Source organism: Pelophylax lessonae (genome assembly GCF_965119305.1).
Source record: "Pelophylax lessonae genome assembly, chromosome: 13".
NCBI classification, from domain to species: domain Eukaryota; kingdom Metazoa; phylum Chordata; class Amphibia; order Anura; family Ranidae; genus Pelophylax; species Pelophylax lessonae.
This window is the reverse complement of record NC_138780.1, coordinates 172,103,975-172,120,272: the sequence shown is the minus strand read 5'-3', so window position 1 is coordinate 172,120,272 and position 16,298 is coordinate 172,103,975. Positions and strand designations below refer to the sequence as shown.

Sequence of the window (16,298 nt, the reverse complement as noted above, 5' to 3'; positions counted from 1 at the left end):
TGTTCTGCTTATCAAGAGGGTCTGATCTGTTAGTTATCCTGTCACATGCTTCCAGGTGTGGCCTGTTGAGTCTGGGGAGTCTCCCCACTGTATCCAATGAGGGATTTTGTTGTACAGTGGAGGAAACCTAGCCAATAGCACACCAGGGTTTATGACTGTCCCAGTGGGTGGGCATTGCTGCAATGCATCCTGGGATTGAAAATAAATCCTGAGGGGGCATGTGACAGGGTGCCTTTTGGCGGGAGCAAAGTCCAGGGGTCTGCCTAAGAGAGGGGTCTGCCTAAGAGAGGGGGCCACTCCAGAGGGGTCAAAGGAATCAAGGAGCCAGCTAACCCAGAGTGTTGCAGTAAAGGGGGTGCCAAGTTGTCAAGCCCTGAAGATTAGGGAGTAAAAGGGGGCACCAGGAAGGGCCCTGAAGTTCAGCAATACAGTCTACCCTAAAGATTAGCTACCTCAGGAAAGGAATACCTTAGGAAGCTTCAAGGACTCTTTCACAGTCAAGGGCCAAGTGAAGTAGCGGCCTAGCCGTGACTAGCTCAACAAAGCATTAACCAGCGTTAATCAGCATTTAGCCAGTGTTAATCAGCATTTTTCTGGTCCCTGCTTACTGTGCATAGTTCAGTTCATTTGGAGTATCCCACTCATCTCTTCTATTCAAGTTCCTAAAAAACATAAAATCCAAAGAAACTGGACTGGTCCTTGTCTGAGGTAAAAACACATGCTCTACTGTTGCTAATGGTAACCCAGGGGAACCCACATTCAGCAGCTCCCAAGGGAGTAGTGCTACATATATATCATATATATATATATATATATATATATATATATATATATATATATATATATATATATATATATATATATACACATACATACATACATACAGTATATATTGTACATTTACACCAGTCCCTGACCCTAAGGAAATTACAATCAAAGGTCACTAACTCAAATATCATATATACTAGGGCAAATTTGGACAGGAGCCAATGAACCTACCAGCGTGTCTTTGGACCGGATCAAAATACCTGAAGGAACCCCACGTAAGCACAGGGAGAACATGCAAACTCCAGGCAGGTAATGCCGTGGTTGAAATTCAAACCAATGACTCTAGTGCTGCTAGGTGGAAGTGCTATCCACTTAGCCACGCTACTGCCACACAGTAGCTTTTAATTTTGCATCTGACCTTTCAGTTAAAGTGACGCTGTCATTCTGCCAAACATGCTGGCACTGCTGTGTCCTGTAGTGACATAGGGTTAACAGAATGAAACAAATTTAAGGTATTCAAGCCATCAGAGAGATGCATATAATACCTCCTCTCAGGACTGCTGATAGGGGGGACCACCAGTCCTCCTGTAGGGGGCCTGAGCACATAGGGGGGCCCCAACAGCACGGGGAATCAGTGCGGTTGGGCAGGCGGGCAAATACAGAAGGAAGCCATGATCTCTTGGTAAGACTGCCAATACTTGTACTGGTTCTCTTAGAAGTCTCAGGAGAAATAACGAGATGATTGGGTGAGGAGGAAAGGCATATGCCACCGTGAACTCCCAAGGGCATGATAGAGCATCCACTCCCTCTGCCTGAGGATGTGGAAGGCAAGAGAAGAATATTGTGTGCCTGGCATTCTCCAGGGTAGCAAATAGATCCACCTACGGAGATTCCAAGACTTTGACAATCTGGTGAAATATATGAGGATGAAGTATCCACTCGTTGTTGCCCCCAAAATAATGTGTTGTGTTGGCGATAGGTGGCTTTTCCCATGATTTATCAGCCACCCTAGCTCCGACAGTGACTGTAGCAGTATGTCCCTGTGGACTATAAATTGGTTCGTATTGCTTCTCAGCAGGAGAACATCATCCAGATAGTGGTAAATCCTTAACCCCTTCTCTCTCAGAGGGGCTAGAACAGCGATTACCACCTTTGTGAACACCCTGGGAGAGGTGCACAGGCCAAAAGGCAGAGCTTGGAATTGTAGGTGGACATGACCCACCGCAAATCTTAGGTATCTTTAGAAGGCAGGTAGGATAGGGACATGCAGGAAAGCATCCTGCAGATCTATTGATATTAACCAGTCCCCTGGTTGTATGGCTTGGATGATTGTGTGTAGTGACACCATCTTGAAGCCCTGAGGTGGATGCACTGATTGAGCCTTTTTAGGTCTATCACTGGCCTCCAACCGCCTGTCTTTTTCTTCACTAGGAACAGGGTGGAATAAAAACCAGTGAATCGTTCTGATAAGGAAACAGGTACCGCTGCTCCTTGGAGTTGAGGTGACGTTATAAACTGGCTTAAAGCAATCATTTTTTGCAGGGAGGTTGGTGTTTCTGTCTTCTTAAAGGATGTCTGAGGAGGCTGCCGAAAAAAAGTCCAAAAGTTACCATATTGAATTGTGGACAAAACCCATGGGTCCTGGCATCTGGCGGCCAAGATTGGAAAAAAATGCTTTAGCCAGGGCCCCTACCAGAATCGTTTTGGCTCTTCTGGCATCAAAAAGACTTTGTTCCCTATTGGGCAGTGATGAGGGTCTTATTTCTTCTGCCTCTAAGAAGGAAGCCTGAGTACCTTTCCGTGGTCTTTTGTTGTCCATGAATTGTCACGACTGCCTGAAGTCTCTGGAGTTTGACTGTCGGAATCTTGATAAATAGACTCTTGTCCTCCATACCTGCCTGTCCTGGGGAAGGAAGCTGGATTTGCCCCCTGTTGCTCGGGAAATAGCTTTGTATAGTTTTTCTCCAAACAAAGATTTGCCATCCAACGAAATCTTTTACCGATTTTGCTTTAAACTCAGATCGGTCATCCAAGGCTTTAACCATAAGGCCCGCTTTGCCATAAAGGAATGTAGCATTGAATGGGCTGAGCAATGAATTGTGTCGATAACCGCTTCTCCCGCAACATCTGCCACCACTTTGAGCCCTTCCAAAGCTTTAATTATGTCATCTTTGGGAACATCTTGGTGCAGGGCTGTCTCGACATTCTCCATCCAGGACCTAATAGCATTAAAGCCGGAGGTTAGTGCTATGGCAGGTTTACAGGCCGCTCCTGCGGCCAAGTAACTCCTCTAAAGTTCCAGGTCATTTAGTCTGTCCAGGGGGTCTTTGAATGACGTTGAATCCTCTATAGGCAAGGTTACATTTTTTTGCTAAGCGCACCACTAACGCGTCTACCACAGGCATCAAGTTCGAAGACTGTGTATCTGTATCTGTTAATGGATACAACTTGCTCAATCGACCACATGGAAAATTTCTTGCCCGTCTTGCTTCATTCGTCTTCTACAATTTCTCGAATCTCCGCCATTAAAGGGAAGACAATCGGTTACCTCTCAAGAGATGGAAAATATGTTTTTGACTTTTGTGGTGGTTCCACCGGATCCTCCCAAGCAATTGCATTCTTTACTGCTTGAATGAATGGCTGCACCAGAGAAAAACTGAAACCAGAAGGTTCCGAAGCCTCTGAAGACTCCTCTGAAGGATCATCTGGAGGTAAATCCATGGCTGTACGTCCCGATGGAGGCAGAGGAGTGCTGACAGCTGAGGGCCCGGGATATTGAGTGCTGCATCCTGAACTTGAGCCACCTGTGGAACAGGTTGAGCGGGGATTATAGCCGCCAACTCTGAAAAAGAGTCCTTTATGGTCTCCTGCTGACTTTCCAGTTCCCAGTTTGCCGTATAGTCCCTGAGGCAGTCCTTACAGACTAACTTATCAGGGAGTGGTACAGCCCCACATGCCCAGCCCTTTTTCCTTGATGAATGAGCTGGGGGAGAGGGAGAGTGACAATGTCTCTGTGATCTTGACTTTTCCCATGATCTATGGCGCAACAAATGCAACCTGTGCTCTGGACTGTGGTTCTCACAGGGAACAGGGCTGAAACAGACAAAGTTTGTTTGTCAGTGGCGCCCTCTTTTTTTTTTTTTATACTCACGGACAGACAGTCGCATACCTATTGGACACAGGAGGATCTTGGTTACGTGATGAATGGCTCATGGCGAAACGGGCAGGAGGATCAGCTGCAAGATAGTAGAGTCAGAAAGTAAGGCTAGGAGTCTTTCAAGGAAAAAGAATAACGAAACAATGCAACAGGCCCAAGGGATGTAATAAACAAGTAGTGAACACTGAAAACAAGGGACCTGCAGGGCATGGCTAACTATCACTGGCAGCCCTGAGCCCATAATGGAGCCAAACTTTTAAATTCCAAAAGCTGGGTGGGATAAAGATTACGACTGCCCTGGCTAGCCAGTAAGGAGAGACTACAGTTTCCCAAAAGTAAGATGGCTGCTAAAAAGCACTAACTGTGAATGCGCCCACTCATCTGGGCGCTTCAGAAGCTTTCACTCCTAAGGAATGCATGCACACCCTGAGTCAATCGTGATCCGCACATGCACAGTGGTCCTGGTACCATCAGATCAGCCTCGCATGGCCCTGCCCACTCCCTGCTGTGCACCGGAGCAAGTGGCAGGTAGCCGAAAAAGGGTTGGATTGTGGCCCAATTCCCTACCACCACCAAACGGCCACAACTCCGCAATGGCAGGAGGAGGCCTACGAACCTCAGGATCCAAGATAATGGGAAAACAGGGGCCACGCCAAGCCGCGCATGCACGAAGTGCAGAAAAAAAACCTTAAAGGGGAAGCAAAAGGATCTAGTCTACCCTCACAATAATATGATCTTTTTTTTTTTTGGATGCTAAAAGAAAGGAGAGCAAGAGAAGAGAAAAAATTATATCTAAGGAATCTGAGGCAGCTGATCCTTCTGTACATCCACCGGAATTCAAAAGTTTGGATACTGGGCTCCTGTGAGGAAACTCTGCAGAAAAAACACCAAGAGGTGTCTTTATTTTATGCTATTCACTGGTTCTGAGGGAGGAGTCGAGGCGGAGCTCTATCATTGGTGTGCTGCCATGGAGGCGCCAAGAAAAGTCTTGCCTTTAGTTATACTTTGCTTCCGGACCGCCAGGGCTGGCCCAAGACATTGTGCTGCCTGGGTCCAAGAATGAAATGCTGCCCCCATTCCCAAAAAAAGATCACGCCCATCAAAAGGCCCCCACATCAATTATGTTATATAAATATCAAATTTAGAAAATATTATATATATTATCTTCTTCCACAACTCACCTCTGGACCGGTCCACCAAACACCCACTGTCTGTCCTCACTCCCCCTGTCACTCCTGTGTCTGCCCCGCCCACCGCCCTAGAAGATCCAGCCTGCCCTGCGTGAGATGGAGTGCAATGATGTCTGACGTCATTGCGCACACCCCGATCACATGGGGGATGTTCCCCGGAGACACTCCGCCTCCTCGTACTCATCAGTTTGCACTACAGGCAGCAGTATGAGACAGGGAAATGCCGCCCGTAATACAAACTGATGACACACAAAACTGCTGGAAAAAAAATCTTGGGAGTCAATTTTCTGCACCTCACCAAGTTCTGCCCGGGTCCAATGCAGCGGGACCCATGGTAGGGCCAGCCCTGTGGACTGCATATACTGCGGCAGGGCGGCCCAACTGTGCGAAATAATGCACATGTACGTGATTTTCTGCACAAGGTCTGGGACCTGCTGATCGTTCAGAGGAGAGGCAGAATGGCGGTCTTCCTATGTAAACAAGGCAAATCGCCGTTCTATGAAGGAGGAAAATGGAGATCTTGTGAAACACAGATCTCTGTTTTCCTCCGGTCACAGCATTCCCACCCCCCCCCCCACAGTTAGAAAAAACTCCCTTGGAGCACATTTAACCCTTTGATCGCCCCTGATGTTAACCCCTTCCCTGCCAGTGTCATTGGTACAGTGACAGTGCATTTTTTTTAGCACTGAAACCTGTATTGGGGTCACTGGTCCCCAAAAAATGTCACTGTCAGATTTGTCCGCCGCAATGTCACAGTCCCACTAAAAATTGCTGATCGCCAGCATTGCTAGTAAAAAAAAAAAAAAATAAAATCCCATAAATCTATCCCATAGTTTGTACACGCTATAACTTTTGTGCAAACCAATCAATATAAGCTTATTGGGATTTTATTTTTACCAAAAAATATGTAGCAGAATACATATTGGCCTAAACTGATGAAGAAATTAGATTTTTTACATTTTTTTATTGGATATGTTTTATAGCAGAAAGTAAAAAATATTGTGTTTTTTTTTCTTTCAAAATTGTCGGTCGGTGATCAAATACCACCAAAAGAAAGCTCTATTTGTGGGGAAAAAAGGACATCAATTTTATTTGGGTACAGCGTCGCCAGTTAGTTAACCTTCCTAGCAGTATTCCCGAGTGTGGCTCGGGGTTAAATTTCAGAGCCAAAAGCAGTAACCCCGAGCCACACTCGGGGTACCGCCAGAAGCATTGCTGGATCCTGTAAAAGAGGCTACTTACCTTGTCACCGGGATCCAGCGATGTGTCTCGGCGGTGTCTCGCGGCAGTTCTTCCTACGGTTCGTCTCCGTGCCCCGGCTTCCGTCTCCTGCGACGTGACGTTCGCAGGGGGGTGGAACCGGCGGCAAATTCAAATGTAAAAACACACCAAACACACTGATACCATTAAAAAAAAAAAAAAATCCCATTAGTTTGCCCCCCAGTGCCCTTTCCTGCAGTTTGACTGTACTTTTTATGTAAATAAATATATATATATATATATATATATATATATATATATATATATATATATATACATATATATACATATATATATATATATATATATATATATATATATATATATATATATACACATATACAGTGCCTTGATTCGGCCCCCTTGAACTTTTCGACACATTTCAGGCTTTAAACATAAAGATATAAAACTGTAATTTTTTGTGAAGAATCAACAGCAAGTGGGACACAATCATGAAGTGGAACGAAAATTTATTGGATATTTCAAACTTTTTTAACAAATAAAAAACTGAAAAATTGGGCGTGCAAAATTATTCAGCCCCCTTAAGTTAATACTTTGTAGCGCCACCTTTTGCTGTAATTACAGCTGTAATTCGCTTGGGGTATGTCTCTATCAGTTTTGCACATCGAGAGACTGACATTTTTGCCCATTCCTTCTTGCAAAACAGCTCGAGCTCAGTGAGGTTGGATGGAGAGCGTATGTGAACAGCAGTTTTCAGTTCTTTCCACAGATTCTCGATTGGATTCAGGTCTGGACTTTGACTTGGCCATTCTAAAACCTGGATATGTTTATTTGTGAACCATTCCATTGTAGATTTTGCTTTATGTTTTGGATCATTGTCTTGTTGGAAGACAAATCTCTGTCCCAGTCTCAGGTCTTTTGCAGACTCCATCAGGTTTTCTTCCAGAATGGTCTTGTATTTGGCTCCATCCATCTTCCTATCAATTTTAACCATCTGCCCTGTCCCTGCTGAAGAAAAGCAGGCCCAAACCATGATGCTGCCACCACCATGTTTGACAGTGGGGATGGTGTGTTCAGGGTGATGAGCTGTGTTGCTTTTACGCCAAACATAACGTTTTGCATTGTTGCCAAAAAGTTTGATTTTGGTTTCATCTGACCAGAGCACCTTCTTCCACATGTTTGGTGTGTCTCCCAGGTGGCTTGTGGCAAACTTTAAATGACACTTTTTATGAATATCTTTAAAAAATGGCTTTCTTATTGCCGCTCTTCCATAAAGGCCAGATTTGTGCAGTATACGACTGATTGTTGTCCTATGGACAGAGTCTCCCACCTCAGCTGTAGATCTCTGCAGTTCATCCAGAGTGATCATGGGCCTCTTGGCTGCATCTCTGATCAGTCTTCTCCTTGTATGAGCTTAAAGTTTAGAGGGACGGCCAGGTCTTCGTAGATTTGCAATGGTCTGATACTCCTTCCATTTCAATATTATCGCTTGCACAGTGCTCCTTGGGATGTTTAAAGCTTGGGAAATCTTTTTGTATCCAAATACAGCTTTAAACTTCTCCACAACAGTATCTTGGACCTGCCTGGTGTGTTCCTTGTTCTTAATGATGCTCTCTGCGCTTTAAACTGACCTCTGAGACTATCACAGTGCAGGTGCATTTATACGGAGACTTGATTACACACAGGTGGATTCTTTTTATCATCATTAGTCATTTAGGTCAACATTGGATCATTCAGAGATCCTCACTGAACTTCTGGAGAGAGTTTGCTGCACTGAAAGTAAAGGGGCTGAATAATTTTGCACGCCCAATTTTTCAGTTTTTTATTTATTAACAAAGTTTGAAATATCCAATAAATTTTGTTCCACTTCATGATTGTGTCCCACTTGTTGTTGATTCTTCACAAAAAATTACAGTTTTATATCTTTATGTTTGAAGCCTGAAATGTGGCAAAAGGTCGCAAAGTTCAAGGGGGCCGAATACTTTCGCAGGGCACTGTATATATATATATATATATATATATATACATACACACATATATATACACATATATTCACACATATATATATATATATATATATCTATATATCTATATATATATATAAAAATACATACACACATATATATATATATATATATATATATATATATATATATATATATATATACACACATACATATATATATACAGTGGGTACGGAAAGTATTCAGACCCCCTTAAATTTTTCACTCTTTGTTATATTGCAGCCATTTGCTAAAATCATTTAGGTTCATTCTTCTTCCTCATGAATGTACACATAGCACCCCATACTGACAGAAAAACACAGAATTGTTGACATTGTTGCAGATTTATTAAAAAAGAAAAACTGAAATATCACATGGTCCTAAGTATTCAGACCCTTTGCTGTGACACTCATATATTTAACTCAGGTGCTTTCCATTTCTTCTGATCATCCTTGAGATGGTTCTACACCTTCATTTGAATCCAGCTGTGTTTGATTATACTGATTGGACTTGATTAGGAAAGCCACACACCTGTCTATATAAGACCTTCCAGATCACAATGCATGTCAGAGCAAATGAGAATCATGAGGTCAAAGGAACTGCCTGAAGAGCTCAGAGACAGAATTGTGGCAAGGCACAGATCTGGCCAAGGTTACAAAAAGATTTCTGCTGCACTTAAGGTTCCTAAGAGCACAGTGGCCTCCATAATCCTCAAATGGAAGACGTTTGGGACGACCAGAACCCTTCCTAGAGCTGGCCGTCCGGCCAAACTGAGCTATCGGGGGAGAAGAGCCTTGGGGAGAGAGATAAAGAAGAACCCAAAGATCACTGTGGCTGAGCTCCAGAGATGCAGTCAGGAGATGGGAGAAAGTTGTAGAAAGTCAACCATCACTGCAGCCCTCCACCAGTCGGGGCTTTATGGCAGAGTGGCCCGACGGAAGCCTCTCCTCAGTGTAAGACACATGAAAGCCCGCATGGAGTTTGCTAAAAAACACCTGAAGGACTCAAAGATGGTGAGAAATAAGATTCTCTGGTCTGATGAGACCAAAATAGAACTTTTTGGCCTTAATTCTAAGCGGTATGTGTAGAGAAAACCAGGCACTGCTCATCACCTGTCCAATACAGTCCCAACAGTGAAGCATGGTGGTGGCAGCATCATGTTGTGGGGGTGTTTTTCAGCTGCAGGGACAGGATGACTGGTTGCAATCGAGGGAAAGATGAATGCGGCCAAGTACAGGGATATCCTGGACAAAAACCTTCTCCAGAGTGCTCTGGACCTCAGACTGGGCCGAAGGTTTACCTTACCAACAAGACAATGACCCTAAGCACACAGCTAAAATAACGAAGGAGTGGCTTCACAACAACTCCGTGACTGTTCTTGAATGGCCCAGCCAGAGCCCTGACTTAAACCCAATTGAGCATCTCTGGAGAGACCTAAAAATGGCTGTCCACCAACGTTTACCATCCAACCTGACAGAACTGGAGAGGATCTGCAAGGAGGAATGGCAGAGGAGCCCCAAATCCAGGTGTGAAAGAGTTGTTGCATCTTTCCCAAAAAGACTCCTGGCTGTATTAGATCAAAAAGGGGCTTCTACTAAATACTGAGCAAAGGGTCTGAATACTTAGGACCATGTGATATTTCAGTTTTTCTTTTTTAATAAATCTGCAACAATGTCAACAATTCTGTGTTTTTCTGTCAGTATGGGGTGCTATGTGTACATTCATGAGGAAGAAGAATGAACTTAAATGATTTTAGCAAATGGCTGCAATATAACAAAGAGTGAAAAATTTAAGGGGGTCTGAATACTTTCCGTACCCACCGTATATATATATATATATATATATACATACACACACACACACATATGTATATATATATATATATATATATATGTAATTCTTGTGAATGAGCAGCCCAAACCAACTGTATACATAATATATGTATACATACATATATATATATATGTGTATATATATATATATATATATATATAATATATATATAATAAATGTATACAGTTGGTTTGGGCTGGTCATTCACAAGAATTACATGCAAAATAATGGTACCGCTTTCAGCACCTAAAATCCAAAAGAATCATACCGCCAGGGAGGTTAAAGCAAAACAGATCTATATTGCAAAAGATGGCCTGGTCATTGAGGGGGTAAATCTTCCGCGGCTGAAGTGGTTAAATATATTTATTGAATAAGTACTTTATTGAATAAAATAGAAAATATCAATGAAAGCATATGTTTAAGGGTAAGTTAAGTGAAGCCATTTACGTACGGTTTTGTACATGTACCGCAGCATAAAATCCATGAGGAATGACTTTCCTTTCCTAAATGCTCCAGCTACGGACACAGCCACAACCTCCTTCTCCCTCACAGCCTCCGAAAGCAAGATTCGGTTCAATGCCCCTTCATCCAACTCAAAGGAATGGTCATCTTTAACGACCAGGACCTGCACTGGGTGCGCCTTCTTCTCGTATTCCTCCTCTTCTGAGCTCCAATCATAATTGCGATCAGTAAATCCACCTGCAGGCAAAGGGAAGAAGCTCAAGAATATACTTCAATAAACTACATGTTCCCCTATTACAGTAGATTTTAGCCTGGGTTCCCACTTATGCGATGTCAGACATCTCATGTGATTCATAATAATAAATATAATCAGCGCAACCAAAAAATAATTCCAGTGATTACAAACAATCCAATCAATGTTAATGTGTATAATGAATAAAATATGAAAAAGCGGCTGCTATCCAGTGGCGGCTGGTGCTTAATTTTCTTGAGGGGGCGGCCCACAGCCCCCCCCCCCAACCAGCCAACCACATAACCCCCCCCATTGCTCGATCACCTGTCAGGCCGCCCGCCAGCCCCTGCACTTACCACATGCAGGTGGCGTCTTCACCCCTGCGTCTCCTCCGGAGTCTTGGCAGTCTATTCTCCTCCCGACCAATCAAAGAGTTAGGACTTGCAGCCAATCCGGTCTTAGGACTCCCAGCCAATCAGGAATCAGGTCCCGCTTCCTGATGGCCGTGAGGAAATTCACTAATGTCACACAAATGGGTGGGCTTTGGGCGCAGTGCTCTGCGCCGCGAGCCTACCCTTTTTGAAGCCAATTAGAGCCTCCGGCACTAATCATGTGCTTCTAAATTAAAAAAAAAAAAAAGAAAGACCCATTGGAATCCATGCGTCCGGCGCCCTGCATGTGGATTAGGGGTCAGGTGCATGGATTAGGGGGGCGGCGCCCCTGCGTCCCTAATGGACGGGCCACCACTGCTGCTATCACCAAGTATGTTTTCATTACATACACAGAACAAATAATTTAACAAAAAAAGTGCTGCGCCACTTATAATTAAATAAAGTGCAACAAGTGATGAAATATATCTAAAATGAATATAACAATTGGTCAATTAAAAATAGCTAAAATGCAACAAGTGGTGAAACATCTGAAAACTAGATGTCAATTGATTTAGAAACAATGTGATACAGGGCATATAATATTGCAAAAAAAAGTCCCAGTAAAGTGCAAAGAGAAAAACTGTGCCCGTGCTGTAACAATCAATCCAGTGTCTGTGCTCTCCTTTCCGCCCCCTATTTCTGACCCATTGGTAAAACAAGGGTCAGAATTTGAGGTGAGCAGCCATCGCTGCAGCGGGCACTCTGGTGCACGGGGCTGGCGGGTCCCATTGCTTGAACTTGACTGGTCTGAACAGAGTCCTGACCTCAACCTGATAGAACACCTTCGGAATGAATTAGAGTGGAGACTGCTAGCCAGGCCTTCTCGCCCAACATCAGTGCCTGATCTCACAAATGTGCTTCTGGAAGAATGGTCAAACATTCCCATAGACACACTCCTAAACTTTTTGGACAGCCTTCCCAGAAGAGTTGAAGCTGTTATAGCTGCAAAGGATGGGCCAACTCAATATTGGACCCTACAGACTAAGACTGGGATACCATTAAAGTTCATGTGTGTGTCAAGGCAGGCATCCCAATACTTTTGGTATTATAGTGTATATCTGCAGTGGAAGGTATTGCCTCTATGCATACATACAGTGCTGTACTTCCTAAACCAGAAGTTTAGTATTGTCGGGATTATTGGGGGTGATTAAATAATAGAAAAAAAAATGGATTTAAAAAGCCATGTATATTCCATCTTATGCATATAAGATTGTGAACAGCATAGCTTTCATCTTGTTTGAAGGTGAAGGAAAGTTCATATATGTTCTTTTGGCAAAATGTCTGTTACAAGAGAGTAGAATTTCAACAGAGGTCTTTGTATTTCTTTTTAAGATCGTAAATAAGGACATCTCTTCAGATAAGACATAATGGTAATGCCAGTCTGTCTGTAAGTATTTAACAATGGACAATACCCCAGTATACTCTATCAGACATTTAAAATAACTATAAGTTTTTAAAGATACATTATCATGTGTGAGAAGATATTAGCAATAACTATGACATATTATGTAAGGCATATACATATTTAGAAGTTATCTGTATATCACATTTTGGTTTATATTCTTACAGTAGAAATCTTACTTAGAATACTTTTCTATTAAGTGTAAGGACATGTGTAAGTGTAACTAATTACCTCACTTTATGTAAGTTTGTGTTTAAGTGTTTAAGGTATCATAAATCCTACATGCCAGACACTATAGATCTTCCAATCCTAGCCTAAATGTCTGACAGCATATGGCATGGTCAAATAATTAATGGATCTTCACTGGCCAGACAGGTCAAAGGTCATCAAATAAGAATATGTTCTAATTGTTTCTAAACACCAAATCTAATGAACAGTACAATACTGCTCCCTTTGGACACATTAATAAATGCAGTCTTGGGATAATTTAGTATTTTCCGATATAAGTATATATATTGTATTTAATAATATAATTATTGAAATGGCATTAATTGCCAAGATGAATGATGGAGATTAGATGGACATTTATGTATGTACTGAGAGTATGGACAAAGTTTTATGTTGTGTTTTATGGTTAATCTTGAACATAGAGAAATCATCCTTTAATTTTATTATACAAAGTATTGGGTTAATTATTAGGAGAGGTGTGACTATGACCTCACCAGTTAAGGTATAGAATATCCCAACCAATGGGGATAATGTTTCATCCCTCTGGGTTTAATTTATGGTCATTTTAATAGTCCTTTGTTCAATACCATATAAAAGAGAGGACCCAGATGAGAGACAGGTCACATTACATTGCACAACATACATTACACATACAACATACACACTACTACATCCATTTATAGACTCATCTAGACATACTCCATCTTGCTCCATCATTTATCTGAAACTTTGAGGGACGCTAAACGAAATTCCTCCCTCACTGACCACCATCTTAAAAAAGGCATCCATCTTAAGGACTCTGGTAACGACCATTTGAAGCTAGCAGCCATCTTAACTGTGGTAAATATAACTTTACTGTTTATTTGAGTTTATTCAATTGTTTATTTCCTTCCTTATATGTTTTATATTGCATATTTAAGGGTAATAAGATTACAATCCCAGCCGTATAAACCATAGTAGATTTTTCTCTAAAAAGCTGATTTTTGTTTTTATACATTTTTATTAATATCAGATTTAGCGTATTATTGCGAATTTAGTCTTCCGTTTTGCATGGCTTATTCTCGCTCCATCTGTAGTGGAGTGACTTTCAGCAATGCAATTCGCAGAAAATTGTGGTCTGTTTATATAGAACAGTTACCTATGGTTTATGCTATACCTGGGAAGAAATGGTAATCTTGCTTTCACTTTCACTTTCATTATAGAGCTACATATCACATTGCATTAATTGTTTGTTTGAAGTTAGTATTTTATGTAGAGTTATCTTTTTGTGTCACTTCCTGTTTGATCATATATTGTGAATAAATATTTTATATATATTCCATACTGTAGACTGTACTCACTTAGATTGGTGTATGCTTTTAAAAAGAAATTAATCAATTAAAAGAATTCGCTACATATTGATTTTTGGAAATAAGTTGAGATTCTCCTAACCCACAGATCTTTGCTTATTGACATAAATAGACACTGTTATATTCAGAGCAGTATAAATATTCTGACATAATGGAGGCACAGCGAGATATTATTAAATATTCTTAGAGTATGCCTATATAACTAACAGTTGTAGATGCACCTGTTATAAAGGTCATTTTATTTTTATTTTTGAAAACACATACAGTATAATATTAAAATAGTATATTATAACCCCCCCCCCCCCCAACATTGAAAGAATGGATTAATGGAGTTTATTGAGACTGGAAAAAGTAATTTATCAACACAGGGGAACCATAGCCAAGTTTGAAAAGCTGTGGGCACCGTGGTTAGATGCCCCTGGGCTTGCCCCGGTTGATCTGGCGATGAGTGGGCTATTTGGCCTCAATGCTTAGATAACCCTGCTGGTTCCTATTCCTGATACACAATATGGTTTTTGATGATATTTGTGGGGGTGGGGTGGCGGGGGGAGGTATGGCACTGGAGGGCTTGTGATATATATATATATGAGTCTGTGGTGAGACACCATGATGTAAATTGTATGTATGCATTTGTGTGCTGATTTGTAACACTGGCAATAGACTGTTGTTATTGTTGATGAAAATGCTTTAATAAAGTTCTTGTTTGGATAGCGCTGGGTACAGGACTGCATACAACAGTGCACTGGGCACAGGACTGCATAATACACAGAGCACTGGGAACAGGACTGCATAATACACAGAGTGCTGGGCACAGGACTGTATAATACACAGAGCGCTGGGCACAGGACTGCATAATACACAGAGCGCTGAGTACAGGACTGCATAATACACAGAGCGCTGGGCACAGGACTGCATAATACACAGAATGCTGGGTACGGGACTGCATAATACACAGAGTGCTGGGTACGGGACTGCATAATACACAGAGTGTTGGGCACGGGACTGCATAATACACAGTGCACTGGGCACAGGACTGCATAATACACAGAGCACTGGGCACAGGACTGCATAATACACAGAGCGCCGGGCACAGGACTTCATAATACACAGAGTGCTGGGCACAGGACTGCATAGTACACAGAATGCTGGGTATGGGACTGCATAATACACAGAGTGTTGGGCACAGGACTGCATAATACACAGAGCGCTGGGCACAGGACTACATAATACACAAAGCGCTGGGCACAGGACTGCATAATACACAGAGCGCTAGGCACAGGACTGCATATTATACAGGAGGGTGTTAGGTGCAGGGTTCAGAGGTTTGCTATGCACAGAGGACACTTCTGCCCCCACATCCATAGCTCACCTCTGCACCCTTCTCTCACAGATTATCACTGCAGCCACCTCTTAGCCCTTCCCCCACAACAGCTAAACTTCCCATCTCTCCATGCAGCTGACCCCTGCTCCCCCCATTGCCCTCACCTGTGTACAGACCCCCCCCCCCCATCTGCTCATCTCCCGTTCTCAGCCCTCAAGTCTACACAGTAAATTTTTGGTTCTACCACTTCTCCACTGAACAGCAGCAGGAGCGGCAGTGAGATTGTCCAGCAGGGGGCGTCAGCATCTGAGCCACCAGGCTGTTCCCCGCCAGCACGCGATGCCCTGTCTACATTAATCCGGCCCTGAATCCGAGGACAAAACCGGGAACAGACTTGGAAACTGTCCCCGGAAACATCTGGTCACCTTAGTTTACAAAAAATAAAAAGCTCAAATGAAACTGACATCCCAAGAATAGGCAAAAAAAACATTTTATTAGTGATAGGTTCTCTTTAAACTTTAGACTAAATCATATCATCCTTGGGAACATATTATAAAAGGAACTACAGAAAAAAAAATGAGACATTGTCCCCAGTACAGTATAATAGATCAGGGCCTCCGGCTGCTATTGAACCAGAAGTCCCAGTATGGCCAGTTATTGGGCAAGCTGGGACATCTAGTTCTTCAGCAGCTGCCTGACCC

At 42.5% G+C, this 16,298-nt stretch overlaps 1 protein-coding gene across 1 annotated transcript in view; it reads right to left on the bottom strand.

Annotated features, from left to right (window-relative positions):
* The window catches only part of ATL1 (atlastin GTPase 1), a 130,762-nt gene that overhangs the window by 89,750 nt on the left and 24,714 nt on the right, over positions 1 to 16,298 (bottom strand). Inside the window, exon 2 of the mRNA XM_082242672.1 lies at positions 10,624 to 10,871. Within this exon, the coding sequence (XP_082098798.1) occupies positions 10,624 to 10,871 (248 nt within the window). The remainder of the gene's footprint in view (positions 1 to 10,623; positions 10,872 to 16,298) is intronic.